At 37.5% G+C, this 20,364-nt stretch overlaps 2 protein-coding genes across 2 annotated transcripts; both read left to right on the top strand.

Moving 5' to 3' along the window:
- Positions 1 to 1,199: 1,199 nt before the first annotated feature.
- LOC118582671 (olfactory receptor 4C15-like) lies at positions 1,200 to 2,138 on the top strand. The gene has a single exon (XM_036185709.1). It carries the CDS (start codon positions 1,203 to 1,205, stop codon positions 2,136 to 2,138), a length of 936 nt encoding a protein of 311 aa, XP_036041602.1. The 5' UTR covers positions 1,200 to 1,202.
- Positions 2,139 to 18,708: 16,570 nt separating this feature from the next.
- On the top strand, positions 18,709 to 19,662 carry LOC118582652 (olfactory receptor 4C15-like). The gene has a single exon (XM_036185690.1). It carries the CDS (start codon positions 18,727 to 18,729, stop codon positions 19,660 to 19,662), a length of 936 nt encoding a protein of 311 aa, XP_036041583.1. The 5' UTR covers positions 18,709 to 18,726.
- The last annotated feature ends 702 nt before the right edge of the window (positions 19,663 to 20,364 follow it).

Raw genomic sequence — 20,364 nt, 5'->3', positions numbered from 1 at the left:
CATGTTTTATACCATGTTCGTATAAATTCTAAACCATTTATCTCAAGGAGTTATGTTTTCTTTGGAAGGTTGTATTGTATAAATAATTGGCAAATAATTGAGTCTCAAGGGTCTAAATTATATCCAACAAGTAATTTTTCTTCTTTAGCTATGTGTTGCTACAGGTTTTCACATGAAATTGATTGATTGGTCAACTGCTTCTGATTCTTAATAATTTTCTCTACTGCCCTTATAAAAATACCTCATTAAAACATGAACCAAATAATAATATTCATTAAATAGATAGTAGAAACTATTCTGAGATACTCATTGAGAAACTAAATCCCTATCTTCAATCTGCTGAGATCTTTTGTGAAGATCTCATATGTTCAAGCCAGTCTCTCCAAAAACCACAGGTTAATCATCTTTTGATTTTTTATTTCAACCTCTTTAGTTATAACTTTAGTATAATGAGGTATAATCAGTAACTTTTGCCTCATAATATTGACTAGGAGGCAGAGCCTTAAACAGTAGTTAGTTCTTGTTAGTTTGTTTTTGATACTGTTTTCATAGTAATTTCATTTAGCTGTGATGACAACAACGTAATATAAAAATTCTGCTCACATTTTACAATGTTCATTTAAAGGTGAATTTGCAACATTTTCAATTGATGCACCATGAGTATACTGTGCATTTATCAAAGAATTGTCTGTCTTGTGATGAAGAGATTAATTCATTCAAAGTTCTAATATGTTTTGTACATCAAAAATTATGTAGCCAGGATTTTCAATTGCATTCAAAGTACATTTTGCCTCTTTATTGAGATCATAGATAAGATAGTGTACCAAATAGTCATTACAGATTGCTTATAATGAAGGTGACAAACATGTTTAGTAAAACTGCCCTTTTGTTAATATCTAGGAAATAATTTCTAATTGTTTTGAATTTTCAGTCCAAAAATTCCCTATAGATTAATAAAAGATGGCCATACAAAGTAAAACTATTTCTCATTTATAGCACAGGGAATATTTAAATTACCAATATTCAAAATACAGCTATTTTAAAGCATTCAAAATTTTATTTCTGCCACAATTTTACATGTTATACAATGATACTCTTCTAAATTTCCTAATATCCTGTTCTCAATTGCAATAAAAAGCGCTTTTTCTCATTATTGCAGATTTTTATGAACATATTTTTTATTTATCATCTTCTTGAGAATCATGCAAAACCAGAGCTTTGTCACTGAGTTTGTACTCCTGGGGCTTTCACAGAACCCCAAAGTTGAGAAAATACTATTTGTCGTATTTTTGTTGGTCTATATTGCAACAATTGGGGGTAACATAATAATTGTGGTGACCATCATCTACAGCCCTGCACTGCTGGGCTCTCCCATGTACTTCTTCTTGGCATTCTTGTCCTTACTGGATGCATGCACTTCTACCACCATCACACCCAAGATGATTATAGACTTCTTCCATGAGAGGAAGACCATCTCCTTTGAATGTTGCATGACTCAACTGTTTACCAGCCACTTCTTTGCCGGAGTGGAGGTGATTATTCTGACAGCCATGGCCTATGACCGCTATGTGGCCATTTGCAAGCCCTTACATTACTCTTCCATCATGACCCGGAAGCTCTGTGGCACTCTTATAGGGGTGGCCTGGACAGGGGGATTCTTGCATTCTATCTCACAAGTTATCTTCACTTTGCAGCTTCCCTTCTGTGGACCCAATTTTATTGATCATTTCATATGTGACTTATTCCCATTACTGCAGCTTGCCTGCACTGACACACGCATTTTTGTCATCTTGGTGTTTGCTAACAGTGGGTCCTTCTGCATCATTATCTTCTCCTTGCTGCTTGTCTCCTATGGTGTCATCCTCTTCTCTCTAAGAGGTCACAGCTCTGAAGGACGAAGTAAAGCTCTCTCTACTTGTGGATCCCACATTACTGTTGTGATTTTATTCTTTGTCCCATGCATACTAATATATGCACGACCTTCATCTGCTTTTTCTTTTGAGAAAAACACACTTATATTTGCCTCTGTTCTGACACCAATGCTTAATCCTATGGTTTATACTTTCAGGAATAAGGAAATGAAGAATGCCTTTAGGAAAATGTTTAGGAGATTGACAGTGGCTTCTCATAAATGTTAAAATACTACCCTTTTCCTGGTCGGAGACAGTTCAGTGGGGAAGAGACCTTTATATACAAACATGAGACCCTGAAACCCAGCACCCATGTCAGATGCTAGGCACAGCAGGGAACCTTTAACCTGGTGCTAGTAAAGATGGAATAGGTAGATTTCAAAGGCTCAGTGGACTGTGTATCTCGTAGACCATTAGTGTGTTCAAGATTCAATGGTCAGCAGGGCAGTGGTGGCACATGCCTTTAATCCCAGCACTTGGGAGGCAGAGCCAGTCAGATCTCTGTGAGTTCGAGGCCAGCCTTGTCTCCAAAGCAAGTTCCAGGAAAGGTGCAAAGCTACACAGAGAAACCCTGTCTTAAAATGGTGACTTGTCTCAAGGAAATTAGGTATAGAGCTATACATTGGTGTAATTCCTCTTTTTTCCTCTACATTTACTTCAAGAGGCATAAAACCTTCCACCTCACATGTGTACACATATCTTTATACTATCCACACATACACACAGGGACACAAATACAGCCAAAAAAAAGTACACTTAGAAAACAATGCAAGCAATGAAGAAGTCACTATTTACTTTGATAAACACTGCATAATTTTCTCAATATAGAGTAAGGAGTGACATCATTCAATAGAGAGTCCATCAATTTACTAATAAATACTGTCACATGAAAATCAATTCTTGTATAATTTTATGCTCACATAAATCCAGTGACCTATTGGGAGAGGCTCAACTATTAGAATGCCAGACATTAACCCTATGTTTTATTTTAAAAAGTGGTTGAAGGGGTGAGAGAGGCAGCCCACAACTTAAGAGCACTTGCTGCTCTTCCATAGGATCTTAATTTGATTTCCAGCACCCACTTGATGGGTCCCAATTGTCTGTACTTCAGTTTCAGGACATCTAACATTCTCTTCTGACCTCTACAGGCAGCAATCACCCATGTCATGCCCAAATGTCAACAGCCATACATGTAAAAAAAAAAAAAATGGTTGATGTGAAAAAAAAATGAATGTGTATTTGGCATTAGAAAACTACTCAAATAATTATAAGAAAAGTATATTTTAAGGAACATTGTAAGACTTGCAACCCTACAAATACAGAGAGAGGATGCCAAACAGAACCCAAACATTATTTATGCTTGTATCATTTAACTTTATTTTTAATGTTGGCCCATTAATATCTGGGAGAAATTTTAAGTTAGTTCTTAAATTTTTACTAGATGAGCCAGAACTTCCTTTGGGTGAGATGAGTACCCCAATCTAATGAGTCCTGTGACCCAGTTCCATAGGGTAATACTCATTAGCACCTTCTGTCCCATCAAAACCAATGGCAGGTATTGGAATCACTTTGCTGGCGGGAACAGGGATAAGATGTCACTTTGGTGTGTTCATGTTACCTACGCTTTACAGAGGGAATAGAATAAAGAGGAACCAGGTTTAAAATAAGTTCATAAAAGAGTAAAAATTTCAATTTATTTTGTTATTTTTGTATTCTTTGTGAATCTACATAAAAACAATATATTCAAATAATTATGAATAGAGGTCACCAAAATTAAAAAATAATGTGTTTCATTAATAGTTGTTTTGTTAAATTCAGAGTGCCAAGTAGAATGTTCAGGAAATTAAAGTTGCACAATTTCCCTCTCATAACTAAGAACACTAGCAGACTCGTTGATTTTATGTGAAAAATTAGAAAATATTTACATTGTCTCTTTGTCCTTAATTTTACATGCCAGAGCATATATACAAAAGTCTGCAAAAGATACATGGAATTGTGTGATTGTATGAATCACTTTCCCATTGGAAAATGCATGAAGAATAAGGATTTTGGTTAAAACAGTATCCTGAAAACCTGTATAGGTCAAATTGGACTAAATATATAACAAAAGCATAGATGGGCTAAGAAGATTTGCTCACCTCTCTGTGTCTGTCGTTTATCTAACAGGACTTCTTGAGGACTCTGCACTACACACAGAGGTTTCTAATGCACAGTTGTTCATTTGCCCCTAAGAATTAGCTTAAAAAATAGAGATCTAACTTAGTTGCTTAACAGCTTTATTAAGCTGTGACTCCATTGTTTGAAAAGAGATCAGTAAATAAAATATTATTCTGACTACAGTGTAGTAATAAAAACAGACTTACTCTGTTCCATTGTACATTGAACTCAAACATTATTTTTATTATTACTTTAATTCTTAATGTCTAATTGTGGACTTCAGAAATAACATAACAGTAAGAAAACATATTCGAATTTTCAGCCAAGAAATAGAGCCACTCACTTGCTTTTACTCACACTAACTTAAAATTTAGAATTTGCTGAGATTCTCCTACTAGATGCTTCTCAGTCTTCCATTCTATATTCTGTGTTGATTTTGTTTTGGAATGGTAAAATTCATTAAAATATTTTAGTTTTGAGCCACTATAAATTGTGCTAACACTTTGTTGGTTTATTTTAGCAGTTGTAATAATTTTTTTTTAAGTTTCTGTCTTTTTTTTTTTCTTTTTGAGTCAGAGTCTTACTATACAGGTCTAGTTGGCTTTGATCTCATAGGTATTTGCCAGCCATTGCCTCTGCAGTGCAGAGAATTAAAGTGTGCCTCACCACATTTTAATATTTGAATAACTTTTGTAAATACATTGTTAGTATTCAAAGAGAGAAAAAATATATACAGATATCTGGAAGCAGGTAATGGAGAGCTTTTTGCCAATTAAAAGACTGAAAGGATTCCAAGAGTATTTCTTATATTATAAATGAGATGAAGCACTGATTTGCTCAAAATCTTTTATTAGTTCTTTCTTGAATTATTATTTTTCTTGTGGGTCTTGGATCATCCTCACTATCTCATAACCTCTGTCATCCCCAAACTATTATTTCATCTGTCTCTGGGTTAAAGTCATGGTTGTCTTTCCTTTTCATATAAAAACTATAAAATTTGTATTTATTTTGTAAATATAAAAAATGAGGTAAAACTTGTAGTAAGATATGGCTTAGTTGATACAATGTTTGAGAATCTGAGTTAAGATCCTTAACACCCATTAAAAAATAAAGGGACCAGAGAAGATGGGTGACACCAAGGAAACTATATAGTCCAGACACAATAGAACTGATGTGTATATGAACTCACAGAGACTGTCAGCATGGGTAGGACCTGTATAGATTAAAGCTAGATAGGGTCCTAGAGCTGAGAGGAGCAAGTGGACATGAACACTCATTCTTAGTCAAGATACTATCTCCAAATGACATTGCTCTTGCAAAGGAAAAATAGGCCTTCCAAAATGGAGTCCCACTGGGTAAATTGGCAATACTTAGTAGTAGGCCCCATGCACAGCAGTGAGTGGCCAATATAAAATGAAATCAATGAAATTTTTGCAGACCACTTGTCAATTATTGTTATGTTGAAGAATTTCTTTTGTCTTACTGGCCTTGGAATTTTATGGTTTCTATTTTTGTGTTTTTATGGATTGTGGTGTGTGTGTGTGTGTGTGTGTGTGTGTGTGTGTGTGTGTGTGTGTTTGTGTGTGTGTGTATTTCTTGTGAATTTTTTTTTAATCCTTTTTTTTTTGTTTCCTTGTTTGTTTTCTAAAGAGAGAAAGAAGATATGGTGTAGTTGGGTGAATGGGAAGGCAGGAAGAGTCTGGGAAGACCATGATCAGAAAATAATGTATTAAAAAGTTATTTTCAATAAAAATGCATTCATAAAACATAAATATATTCATTATATCTGGCCCAATGCATTTTCATAATAATAATCACGGTTGTTTTTTTTTTTTTTTTTCACTCTGTACTTCTAAAGATATAGCTGACAGAGAATTAAGCAAAACAGGGTAAAGTATAAAAATAATATGTTCAGAATAATTGAAACTGAGAGTTAGGAAAATAGATATTTTTTGGATTAAACTGTGACAGTCTTTGACAAATGTCAGCTGATATGAATTATAATTCGTGTCATGGGATTTATCTGTACTAGGACAGATAGCAAATTTCATGTCCTAGTTCATGTCACTAATGGTGGGGCAGAGGTACAGTGATGTGTCCCCTGGCAGTGGCAGGTTAACAGTGTGTGGGCAGAAGCTACAGTATGGCAGATTCCTGCCAAGTTACACAGGTTTCTCCAAGTTGTTCAGTGCACGGCATGGCAGATTTAGCTTTTGTTAGTACAGAGGAAAAAAAAAATGATTTCAGGGATACACGCTGCTTTGATGGAGGCATAGACCTACTGCTTCCAAGACTTGGTGGTGTACATGGCTCCTAGAGCTGGCAGTAAATATACCACCGCCATATTGGGAATTTGCTGGCCATTACTGGCCTCGAGTCCCTTCTTTTGGCTATTTTTGTAGCATGCCTAGTTATTGCAGGAGCAGTAATAGCACATGAAATGTGCTTATCTGAAATGTGTAGCAGTTCTGCCTGCCTCATTTTATTCTTTTATATTGGTAGCTCAGTAGGAATTGGAGTTTGATGTTCTAATCTCATTGGCCCCACCTCGGAACACCCTACCATTTTGCGCTGTGTCTGTCTTAGGTTGCCTGACAGGCTCTTACCCATCCTTGACTACCAGCCCTGTAGAGTGCCTAGGGTACAAGAGCATTAGACAGAGGCATCAGGAATTTAATGAACCAGGCTCTTATGACTTCCTTAGGGAGGTCATGATCATGGTGTTCCAGAGCTATCAGCACTTGGAGGTTCATTTTGTTGACACAGCACTACCAGGAAACATGCTGTAGGAAACACTTAACAAATTATTAAGAGTACCATTCCCCCCATCATTCATTCCCCATGCTACAATTTTTGAAGGGTCAAGGATTGATTTTATGTGATTCCAAATTTGAGCAAAGAATGTTATAGACACCTCCAGTGGTTTCACATTTGTGGAGTTCAGCCTTAAGATTTTATTAGAGAGTTGTACTGTAAGGTTTAAGAACTTTTTGCTCTATGGTTCCAACATGATTTACCTTAACCAACTCCTGGCTTGTGTTATATTTGAGACTTGGTAAGGGGTTAAACAAAAGGAGGTGAATTGGGATCAGTTTCCTCTTACCAACCATCTTAATGTTTGGATTTCTTCATCCAATAAATCTAGTTGCTGTTGTAAATTGAGTATAGCTGAATGGAAATGAGAATTAATCAGCTGTTGAATGTTTAATGCTTGGGCTATTCTCCTATGGACATATTAAGTGTAGAGGCAGTGGACCTCATGTTAACCAGGGAGGCTGTGGCTGCTGCCCCACCTGCCACAGCAAGCAGAAGAGTAGACACTATGGCTGCCGTTATTCCAAAGTCTTTTTTTATTCTGGTTTGTTCCATTAATTCTACCCTAAGGAAATATATTACATTGGTGAAAGGTATCCAAAGGAAAGTGGGGAGGTACATCACCACTTCCTGTGAGGTCTCCTCAGGATTCCAGCAGAGTCCCAGCTTACAAAGGTCTCAAGTGCAATTCAGCATTGGCATGAGAAATTGGTTAAGAAATTTTTAAGATAAAGAAAGAGGAGGTCTTTAAGCATACAGTAGTGGTAGAAAGGGCAAATGGTTTCATATGATAACACTGAGATAATTTGTAAATCTGTCAGGAGCAGATGTGGTATCATAATATAAAAGGATATAATTTCCACTGAAATAATTGTCTTCTCATATAAACAGAAAGGGCCTTAAATACATGCAGGCATTGGGGGCCACACAGAAGGCAGGCCCCCAAAACATTTCTGGCCCACTTTACTCATCTAATGAGGTAACCATCTGTAGTTTTTGGTGTGCTACACTTCATAGATAATGAATCCTCTTGGTCCTCTGGTGTCTGGATCCAAAGCCCCATGTTAGCTTTTCCATAAAGTAGGTCAGGTACAAAATTGACAAGGCAATGATTCCAGTTAATAGGTATTTCAGTCTTGGTGGTATATTCGCCCAAATTTAAACAAAAGGAATCAAATGGTTGCTGAATGCTTTCATTGATTTTTTTTCCATTTTTTTCAATAGTGGGGCCTGTTATTTTGATACTCCACATAAGTCCATTTTCCCTGCATAAATCTGGTTTCCAGTTACCCCTTATTGTCCCTTAAAATCTCCTGTAATGTAAGAGGAGAAAGGGATGCACCTAGAAGCATTCACCTATGGTGTGCATCAAAGCAAAAGATACATGCTAAATCAAAGAATGCAAATGAATACTTAAAAGAACTTTGATATAGTGCATATGGAAGAGCTAATATTTTATTAGTTGTATAAATTCCAGGGAAAGAAGGGGCAGTTACTACAACAGGCATTGGGGTAAGCAGGTCAGGGACAAGTGCCCAAAGACCTTCTGTGTGAACAATCATTGGCAGAATCATTAGCAGAACTGTCAGCAAAGGGAGAGGTCCTCCTTGAGATATTCTTTCTTTTTGTTTTGTTTTTTTCAAGACCGGGTTTCTCTGTAGCTTTGGAGGTTGTCCTGTAGCTAGCTTTGCAGACCAGGCTGGCCTCGAACTCACAGAGATCCACCTGCCTCTGCCTCCCGAGTGCTGGGATTACAGGCGCGAGGCCACCCCTGCCCAGTTTGAGATTTTCTTAATCCATAGCAGGCTGTATGTCTGATTGGTACCCATGTTGGCTTAACTTGACCCTGTAGAAACACACAAACATATCCTTGCCCACAATTTATAAGTGTAGTGATAGTATCAGTTTATTCTTTTTACAATTACTTACCCTTGGTGGTTATATAGAATACCTGTGGTGTGCTCTATTTTCCATTCCTCAAGGATATCCTTAAACTGTTGAGAGGTATATGCTGGGCCATTACCTGTTTTTATGCTCCAAGACATTCCTATGACCATGATAGCAAATTTTAAAGCATTGATTGCCTGGGAGGCCTTTTCCCCATTCTGTGCTAGGACAAAGTTAAATGAGAAGAATGTATCCACTATTACGTGCATACATTTTAAGTTGCCAAAGAGGGGGTGATGGGTAATATCCATTTGCCAGAGTTCATTGGGTATTAGGCCCCTGGGATTACCTCCCCTTCTATTCAGTGGTCCCATGTGTGCTGGGGGGCACAAGTTGTACAAGTCCGGGAAAGGTGTTTGCATTATGCTATAGCCAAATTAGGCAAAAGCCTATGAAAGTTATGAGGAGACAAGTGAAATTGTTGATGGAGTAATCCAGCTTGTTCCAATTGGGGCAGGTTTATTGTCATGATATAAACCCTTTCATTGCCTGAAGTAAGCATTCCTGGCAGTATTGAATAAGTTCAGATAAGGTTTATATACTAGGGATACCTCCTATTCTCTTAGCATGTCTTGTATTGCTTTCATGGTCATGGAGATAGGATCTCTAAGGGTTTTTGCTTTAGCAAAGGACCACAACTTGCATGCCTGGGTCATATATTGGCTGTCTGAAAATATGTTTATAGGCACTGACTGGCTCAACTCCAGTACTTTAAGGATTGCTTGGAGTTCTCCCATTTGGAAGGAGCCTGGGTTGAGTTGGGTATGAGTTACTTCTTTGATATTTGGCATTGTGATTATTAGGCCAAAGTTCATTCTTTAGGCATCTGTAAAGGCTATAGCTGCTTGAGGAAGAGGGACATTTGAGGGGTTAGCAAATGGGCTTAGAGTTAACTGGAGAAGTGACAAGGTTGACAAATGTTTATCTTGGAGAAAGTGGTAATCCAAGGTCCCTGAAAATCCCATTATCCCTGGAGGATGTTACTGCCGGGTATGAAAAACAGTTTGATTTTCTGCCAGTTGTATGTTCAACAGGCCTTAGCTAGGGCCCCCAATGAGCTATTAATAATCCACTATATGGATGATATCCTGTTGGCCCATCTGAACAGACAGAGTCTTGAGGAGTTATTGCCCTAGTTCCTTGAGGACTTAGTAGCCCTTGTCCTCATGGTGGCCCCAGAAAAGATACAATAGCTACCCCCATTTGCCTTCAAGGCAAACTCCTCAATGCCTTTATAGTAATAAGAGAGTCCTACTCTCTTACAGACATCCAGGAACTCTGTGACATTATTAATTGGCTCAAACAATTTCTCCCAATTTCTAATGAAGACATGAGACAACTCATTTCCCTTCTCAAGGGTCACTCCTCCATCTCTGCAAAATTATGGTTGATGGAGGAAGCCAGGGATATCTTTAGAGGGCCTAGTGAACTTGCCTATAATGCCTCCCTGAAGAGGCATGATCCACTTGTTCCCCTGACAGCCCTAGTCCTCTGGACTAAGGGAAGCATACTGGGAGCACTGTGGCAATCAGGCCCCCTAATCTGGATACATCTATCACATTATGAACTATCCCACATCACCTCAAACTTTGATATTACCTTTGAGATGAGCATTAAAACAGGAGCAACTGCTAGGAGAATCATGGGCTATGAACCAGCTAAGATTGGCCTCCCCTTCACCATCCAAATTAACCAGCCTTGTGGGCAGAATCTCTTCCCTTCCAAACAATGATAATGAGGAAAGGCCTGCCTTAGTGCTTGTTGCTAAGTTAGTGCTTTCTGATAGGCTCTGGAATCTGCTGGCCATTGCTGGCCTCAAGTCCCCCCTTTTGGCTATTTTTGTAGGATGCCGAGTCATTGCAGGAGCACTATAGCACATACCCTAAGTTATCTGAAACGTGCAGCAGTTCTGCCTGCCTCAACAGGCTGCTATGGGAAGGGAGGCATCTTTTGCATTGGTATCAGTTACTGCAGATGCCTAACTGAGAATAAGAGACATTGAAGGCTTCATTGCCAACCTCTCCCCTTACCCCCAAAAGAAAAAGAAACAGTCCAGAATAACTAGTGAAAAGATATTATAAATTGTGATAAAGATGTTGAAGTATAGATCTTCAGAGCTGAGGGCTTTTGGCAGGGTTGGGTGGGGAAAGACTCAGTTTTCTTCAAGTAGCTGGCCACTGGGAGTTTGACCAGGCTTCAAAAGAGTATATGGACATAGAGAGCTGCATGCAGCCACACCTTAAAGATGGCTCTGGCTTCTGCCCTCCACCCTCCTGACAGCGAGTGCTCGAAGTGGTAAATAAATCCTTATTTGGCTGTGGCTGGAATCGAGTGTTGCTTGCGTTTGCATGGACCAATGTACAGCGCCCACGTGACTGCTCAGGGTTGGCAGCCCATGCCTACTTAAGGGCTGGGAGAGGCTCGCCCGAGGAGAGACATCTCTTGTAACAAGGTCCTGAATAAACTGCTTAAAGAAGAGCTCTGGTGTTGCTGCGTTCGAGGCGGGCGCAACATATGGACAACACAAATTGTACTTAATGCTTTTATTTGTGGGGGTATGAGTGTGGAAGGATGGAGACGGGAGGAAAAGGAAGTGAATGTAATTGGGTTGTATTGTATGAAATTTCCAAATAATTAATAGAAACATTATGTAGGGGGGAAATATGAAGAAAGAGTGTTCTCTGGGGTTTGTCATCAGCTGAATAAAAAGGTAAAAGCTAGTTGGGCACAGATATTAATGACTCTGATTTTTGCTGTAAGTGCTAGGTCAACACTTACCTCAATTTCTTGGTTTTATATTTTTTTCTCCATAATGGATTATATCCATATATGTGAAAAATTAAAACTGTGCCTTTTAAGGTTTCTGTTGATAAGAGTTTTATTTCATGAAGAAGAAAATTATCTCTGAAAATTGGTGCAAGAACTGGTGGTGTTGCTCTGATAAGAATGAATACATAATTTTTAGGCATTAAAGTGTTTTGTAGCTGCAATGAATAAGAATATATTCCACTGGACTAGAAAATCTCTAGTATGTGGGACATGGAACATCTTAGGCCATTATGTTGAGAGCTTGAATGACAAGTGTCTTAGTGTTCTATTGGTGTGAAGAGACATCATGACCTCAGCTACCCTTTTTTAAAAAAAAAAAAAATAGGAAAACGGTGGTTTATTTATTTTATTTTATTTTTTTTAAATTTTACACATCAGCCATCGGGTCCCCTATCCTCCCCCCTCCTGCTCCCACCCCCACCTTCCCCCCAGTCCCTCCCCTCCATTCCCATCTCCTCCAGGGCCAAGACTCCCCTGGGGATTCATTTAAAGCTTGTAGATTCAGTACAGGCAGGTCCAGTCCCCTTTCCTTCACTACCTATGCCTGACTGTCCTGAACTCAATCTGTAAATCAGACTAGTATTTATCACAGAGATCTGCCTGTCTCCCAAGTGTTGTAATTAAAAGTGTGGCCACCACGCTTGGCCCTAAGCTTTTAAAAATTCTCTTTCACTTGTCTTTTATTTCTTTGCACAAATTGGAAGTTTAGCTGAACGGGGTCTTGCTCTGAAGTCACCACTACCCTTATTCCACTTATTTCTTGGCTTTTCTTTAATCCGTTTATTCTTCCTTGTGCCCTCTTTCTCCTCAAACTGCACATTTTGTATTTTTTTTTCTTTTCAGCTTGCTCCTTTACATTATAAATCTTCATTAAAGTCACCACTAATAATCACACAATAAAGTCTATACTAGCCTGTTTGAGATTTCCTCTGCTAATGTAATTAATCTCAAACTCTTCAATTTAGTCCCAGTTAGGCTTTTTGGACATGGGCAGAAAGCAGCCACATTCTTCACCAATATATCACAAGAATGATCTCTAGGCCACATACAAATATTCTTCTTTTCCGAAAACTCTCAAACTGGGTCCCCACAGTTTAAATCACCGTCAGCACCACTGTCTTCTATGCTCCTACTAGGATGGCTCATTAAGCCCAACTTAACAATGTCCAATTTATTTTTGTGTCTGAAGTTCTAAATTGTTCTGCAATCCTCCAAACAGAATCATGGCCAGGCCTATCAGAGCAATGCCTAGTCTCTGGTACCAACTTCTGTCTTAGTTAGGATCTCTGTTTCTCTGAAGAGACACCATTATCATGGACATTCTTAAAAGGAAAACATTTAAGTGGGGATGGCTTACAGTTCAGGGGTTAAGTCTATTATCATCATGGTGGGAAGATGGCAGCCTGCAGTCAGAAATGGTGCTAGAGAGGTAACTGGGCGCTACATCTCCATCAGCATGCAGCAAAAAGAGAGAGTGAGCCACTAGGTCTGGCTTGAGCTTCTTAAACCCCAAAGCTTACCCCGATGACATACTTTCTCCAACAAGGCCATAACTCCTAATAGTACCACTCCCTATGGGCCTATAGGGGCCTGTTTTTTTTTTTTACTCAAACCACCACAAAAAAAAAAAAAAAAAAAAAAAATTGAGAAATTTAGACAGTAGATGGTCACTCATTAGGTCTTAGAGTGATTCAAAGACTCTATCAGGAACTGGAATAGGGTCCATTTGTTTGAGACAGGGTTTCTCTGTGTAGTTTTGGTGCCAGTCCTGGATCTCACTCTGTAGACCAGGCTGGCCTCAAACTCACAGAGATCTGCCTGGCACTGCCTCCTCAGTGTTGGGATTAAAAGCTTGCACCACCACCACCCAGCCTCATTTGTATAATTTTTTTGGTCAAGAATGTGGCTTTGTTCTGCTTATGTAGTCAGTACTTTGGTGAAGTTGAGTTATAAATAATGAGCTAATTTATTTGGCAGAGGAATTTTAGGCTCTAGCACTTATTCAAGTCTACAGGGAAAAATAAGAGAAAAATGGAACAATATATTTTAAATGCAGTGTTTGTCAACAAAGAAACAATTCAAGCTTAATAACTTTCACAGCCATCATGTGCCTGAAGAAAGACTCTAACTGATAAAGATAAGCTGATACCTACCATACACTATTCTTTTTCTTCAGAATAGGAATGTTTACTCTGTGAGATTAAATAAAGGAATTTGGTAAATTATTTAAATTCCATATTAGCTTACTCACAGTTAAGAATTTAAGAACATTCTTCCTTGGTGGCTAGTTTTTATAGAACTGGTTATGCAGTTTGTTTGGGGCGAAAAAAAAAAATTAAAGGTCTTAACCAGTAGTGGTCACAGGATACTGGAATACTGATCTACAAAGCAAGATATATCCACTGGCACATGGTAACTGGATGTTTTGAGGTTATTTAAGAAATTTCTGAATGGATTTGAGGCATTTCCACAAAGAGATTACATGGCTGGTATTGTAAACTTAGTGTAAGGCAGATGAAGTTTACAAGCACTACAAAAAGAAGCCCTTTGTTGTTTTTCTAAATATTTGTGTATATTTCTACTACCTAGTGTGCTTTTTAGATATCGATAAATAGCTTATTTTTGCAATGGGTAGGGGCTTAATGCACAGGCTCACATCTCTGATGTTCTGAATTTAAGTCACTGTTAAACACACAACCCTAGTGGAGCAGCTGTATACTCCCTCCTAGATCCAGGAAATATCTTGAAAGAGAGAGCAGAAAGACTATAAGAGCTGGGTAATGTATGGGGAGGAATGTTATGAAAGACTGTCTTCTGCATTTGAGAAAACCATTTTAACTATGAACATGTGGCACCTATGGATAATTCCACAACAGTGGCATAAGATTTAGCCTTTCAACACTGCTTCATGGGCAGGAGAGACACTAATGAGTACCAACCCTTCACTGAAGAGCTTCTAACAATAGAGTTTACTTGAAAGGAGTATTGTTTTCTTCATGTAAGTAGCCAGAGAGAAGTGGTTTGTTTCTACTACCCATTTTGAGAATTAACTTTGGGGGAAAGTATTATAAGCATTCAAGCAATTGTAAAAGTTTGTAAACTCATGTCTTGGAAACTCCTGGGGCCATAAATTGTCCAAACCTTTGGGGAGCTAAGAATAAGTCTCACAGGCAGATGGCCTTTCAGTAAACCTACAATAAATTCCACTTGCAGTTACAGAAGATTTTTGGCTCCTTTATTTTTCCTTTATTCTTAAACCATATTGAAGAGAGCATAAGAGAAATATTTTAACATTTAATATTTTAATATATTCTTCCTTCACTGTGAAAAATTTTTCTCTTTTAAATGTAGAATGAAGAATAGGCTATAGTTGTACCATTTTGGACACATTGAATGGACTGCTCTCTAGAAAAGAAGAGACAGCTTTCTCCAGATTTTCAAAACAACTGGCACACTTCCCAAGATCACCCCTTCAGGAGTGCTACAGTGACCATATTTTCCACAGTGATCAAGATGAATGTTTAGCTACATAGCTATTAGGGGTAAGACCATCCAACATTCCAGAAGAAATAGAGAATGGATAAGTAGGTCCTTATGTGAAAATATGGATTTAAAATCTGAGAGTACATGAGGTTGGATAGTGTTGGCTCAGTATTATGATCATTTATGGAAAGACTGTAATAGTGCAAAGATGTTAATGTGAGATGATATGCCATTAGCACCTGAGTTTGCTGTTCTGTGAATGATCTGCAGCCTCACAACCTTTCTTAGAACTTTAAACCAAATGTGGTGTGGTGGGCTTTTACCTTGATGTTTAACCTGAAATATTTTGAAAATAATTACAACATATTTATTGCAAATAAATCCTATCTTCTGTGGGGGGTATTTTTTTGAGGCATGGTCTCTTTATGTAGTACTAGGTGCCCTGAAACTTAGTATGTAGGTCAGGCTGGCCTCTAACTTAGAGATCCACCTTCCTGGTGCTGTGATTAAAGGCTTCTGCTACTATGTCAGTCTAATTCTATCAGTATGTGTGTGTGTGTGTGTGTGTGTGTGTGTGTGTGAGTTCTCTTTTATAATATTGTAGATACAGTATCAAGAATGGGGATATATTTTTCCTACCTTTTAATCACTTAAAACACTAGATAACTGTATCATAGGAGAAGTCCTTCTGTTATTAGTGCACTTTCAGTATCATGTGATTGTAATCAATGATTGTAATTTATGATGGCCTTATTTACATAGCATAGTTTTATGCATGCCTTAGATCTTTGTTTAATACTTTAAATTGCATCATATTCTAATGTAAAATTTCATTTTGTTTTTAGAATAAAATCTGAAGATGGGTTTATTAGTATAAAAATTTAAACATGCTTATGGTTTCGGGTTATTTTCTAGTACGTGTTTTAAAAAAGCATTATTTGAATAAACTAATATCATTCTAATTTATATAATTTTTCAAATGTGATTTTAAAGCAGTTTTCTTTTAACTAAGTTCATTTTTATATCAGCATATGTGTAGGTGCTATTTAAAACAATACTGACATCAACATTTACAGCATCCTTTTTTATACTCTACAGAATATCCTAATAACAATTATAGATTTGGCTGGGGGTAGTAATACAAGAATGGAGGTAGAAGAGAGAAGATTGGAACTTTAGAGTTTTCCTAGGCTAAACGGTAAGTGTGAGTCCAACTGAACTACAACAGAACTGATCAAGCCTCCATGAAAATGAAGAACTATTTGTTCTTCATGGACCCAAACTTTGAAGTCTGGTAGTTTGGTATATTCATAGTTCCTGTTCTATGTAAAGCTATTTTCTTGGGTATTTGACAGCAAAAGCCAAACTAATTTTCTATTTAGAAATTGTGTGTGTGTGTGTGTGTGTGTGTGTGTGTGTGTGTGTGTGCATGCATCTGTATTGGGAAGGGAATTTACAAATATACATCATGTAGGGTCATTTTACTCTTAATCTCAGCACCTTGTACTTAATCTAATTTTAGATTAACACAAATAATAGAGAATACAACACTTGCAGAAATCAGACATATAGATCCACTTGATATTGCCAATCTGCTTTATTGTGCATCAATGTATCAAGCTTATGAAGAAAACATGGATATATTTGCCTTATTTAAATAACAACGTTTACTTATATTTAGTTTAATTTTAATTTTTGCTCTTTTGATGTTACAGAATTCAATTTAAATTATACCTTGTGTTTGGGTCAATCATATTTTAAATGATATAAAATCATCACTCCTGTGATCATAAACCACTATTACCCTGTACTCCCCATTCTGTATATATTCACACAAACTTTGGAAATTGTTATAATGGGGATATGGCAGTGCCAGTTTGACAGCTATGAGCATCTAAAGTAGAGTGTAAAAGATGAAGCTAAGATTGACTTAATTTTACAGTTAACATTAGACGTTGTTCCTCTTGGAACTTCTGTCTCAATTTGGTTCTCTTTGTAAAGCAATACTGTCTGAATTAGGAGTCCCTTTGAGCTGCTTTCATTTGCAAGTGAATGAGTTACCCCTAGACTGGTAAGGTTACCTTATCATGAATAACATTTTGAAATTTTTCAATTGAACTCTCTCAGCATTCTTGTGGATGAGCAGCTTAGTTGTTTACAGACTTTTTTTTTCATAGATTTAATAATTCCTATAAATATCAAATAATATATTTTATAGAATTGTTTTTCTTTTAACATTGTATAAATAAGTAGCAAAGAATTAAGTCTCAACATTGTAAACTTTGTTCAGTGAGGAGTTTCAGTTCTCAGCTACTGATTTCCACCAATTATGATATATAGCTGATTGGTTCATGGCCTCTGAATCATCATTTCTCTTTGTTGCCTTGTCAAGATGTTTCATTCACACAGTAACAATGTAAGATGCTTTGATGCTGAGAAATAGGACACAAGAAAAATAGCCCCACACTGAAGTTCTTAGTATGAAAACTTCCCACTCTTTATGCTCTTTATACCTTGGGGAACTCATTGTTAGAGCCAGTGTCTCAAAGTCCCAGGATAAGCACCTTTGGTTAATACTTTTTTAACAAATAAAATATCAGCAGTAACTCCTGAAATGTACTACTGACTAGAATCTTGAAAGCGGAGAAGTAGCTTTTTTTAGGAATTATTTCATTTGGTCACCACAATAACAACATAATTTTTCAAAAGTTTTGCTCAAGCTTTAAACTAATAATTTAAAAGTGAACTTTCAACACTTCAAACACACATACCATGCATAGAGCTAAACATTTTCCTCAAGAAATGTTAATCCATTTGCAGTTTTAACCCATGTTGTACTTATAAACAAATTTCAAATGTAGCTCTGATTTTCACACATCCCCCACAGGACACTTGTCTCTTCTTGTACTGTATTGTTACTCACTGCAGGCTACTCAGCCCTGCCCCATTCCATGCTGATAATAGGCATGTCATTACCTATGGTGGGACACTTGCTTAGCCTTGATGCCGGGGAAGGGGCTTGGTCCTGCCTCAATTGAATGTGCCAGACTTTGCTGACTCCCCAGGGGAGGCCTTACCCATTTGAAGGAGGAGATGGGGGTGGGGGGGGGAGACTGTGGGGGGAGTGGAGCAGGAAGAGGGATGAGACAGGGATCTGTGGTTGGTATGGAAATTGAATAAAAAAAAGAAGAAAAAATAATTCTGTTTTTGTTTATCTCTAGGTTTAGGTCAAAAGACAAGTTAATATTTTACTTCAAAACACCCCAGAGGTTGATAAAAGCTAATCTTTTAATGATAAACTATTTGTGTCCTTTAGTAAAAACAATTGTTTGCACTCAATATTCAAAATGTGACTATTTAAAAATAGTCCATAATTTCCCTCAATTTCAATTCTACATGCTATACAACTATATCAATCAAGTAATTTCTAATATTGTATTCTTGGTGGTAATATAGTCAATTATTATAATTTTGCATAAGGATGAACTAATTGTTGATGGTAATAATATAAATCATATGAAGCATTTTTTCCCCTCATGATTGCAGATTTACACTAATACATTTTGCTTCCATCTTCTTGAGAATCATGCAAAACCAGAGCATTGTCAATGAGTTCATACTCCTGGGGCTTTCTCAGAACCCAAAAGTTGAGAAAATACTGGTTGCTGTATTTTTGTTAGTCTACCTTGCAACTCTTGGTGGCAATATGGTAATTGTGGCAGCCATCATCTGCAGCCCTACACTGCTGGGCTCCCCCATGTACTTTTTCTTGGTATTTCTATCACTACTGGATGCCTGCACGTCTTCTGTTGTCACACCCAAGATGATCATAGGCTTCTTCCATGACAGGAAGACCATCTCCTTTGAAGGCTGCATGACACAACTGTTTGCCATACACTTCTTCACTGCAGTAGAGGTGATTGTCCTGTCAGTTATGGCTTACGACCGTTATGTGGCCATTTGCAAGCCCCTTCACTATTCTTCTATCATGAGCAGGAGGCTCTGTGTTCTTTTGGTAGGGGTAGCATGGACTGGGGGATTCTTGCATTCTATCATACAAATTATCTTCACTTTGCAGCTGCCCTTCTGTGGACCCAATATCATTGATCATTACATGTGTGACTTGTTCCCACTACTGAAGCTTGCCTGCACTGACACACACATATTTGTCATTTTGGTATTTGCCAATAGTGGTTCTATCTGCATTATTATTTTCTCCTTATTACTTGTCTCCTATGGTGTCATCTTGTTCTCTCTGAGAGGCCACAGTTCTGAAGGTCGCCGTAAAGCTCTCTCTACCTGTGGATCCCACATTACAGTTGTTGTTTTGTTCTTTGTCCCGTGCATATTAATATACGCACGACCTTCATCCCCATTCTCCTTTGAGAAAAACACACTTATATTTGCCAATGTCCTGACACCATTGCTCAATCCTATGGTTTACACATTCAGGAATAAAGAAATGAAGAATTCTATCAGCAAAATGTGGAAGAGATTAATAGTAATTTCTGATAGATATTAAAGAACACATTCATGTTCTGGAGAGAAGAATCTGTCAGCATGAGCATTTGGTATATTACCAAGATGATCTGAGCTCAGTATCACCACCCAGATGAAAAATTAGGCATGGCAGCTCACCTTTAATGTAACAGTATTGAAGTGCAGATAAGGGAATCTAATGGGCTTGGTGGAAAGTAACTTAATCCAAAGAACAGCAAGTTCAAGGCTCAGTACAGGCTTTGACAAGGAAATATGGTAGAGGACAATAGATGGACATATACAATGCCCTTCTTGTTCTCTACGTTCATGTGCACCGGCACAAACACCATCCCCAAATCATGTGTAAACACGTGTGCACAAACCCATCCACTTCCATACCCCAGGAGACAAAAGCAGTCACACTTAGAACAGTTAGTATAGAGAATAAAGTAGTCAGTATTTATTCAAAAAGCATCTCATAATTTGCTCATAAGGACATTACATCATTTGATAGAAAGTGCATCAATACCGAGGATAAGAAATCTCTTTCTGAGATCACTTGTTCACTGTGAATTGGCAACTTCTTACTGCTCTATGAAAATTAAAACAAGTTCAAGTTTATATTCTTATATATCTAAGGAAATGTTTGAAAAAATTTAATAATTATGCTGTTTGTCATTACCACTATGTTTTGTTTAATGAAAAAAGAAATTGACCAAATGAAATAAATGTGTACCTGAAATTA

Source organism: Onychomys torridus, chromosome 4, assembly GCF_903995425.1.
Source record: "Onychomys torridus chromosome 4, mOncTor1.1, whole genome shotgun sequence".
NCBI classification, from domain to species: domain Eukaryota; kingdom Metazoa; phylum Chordata; class Mammalia; order Rodentia; family Cricetidae; genus Onychomys; species Onychomys torridus.
Note: the sequence above shows the minus strand (reverse complement) of the source record. Positions and strands in the feature narration are given on the sequence as shown.

Coding starts and splice junctions, on each gene's coding strand:
- LOC118582671 (XM_036185709.1), top strand. CDS start 1,203: ATGCAAAACCAGAGCTTTGTCACTGAGTTTGTACTCCTGGGGCTTTCA.
- LOC118582652 (XM_036185690.1), top strand. CDS start 18,727: ATGCAAAACCAGAGCATTGTCAATGAGTTCATACTCCTGGGGCTTTCT.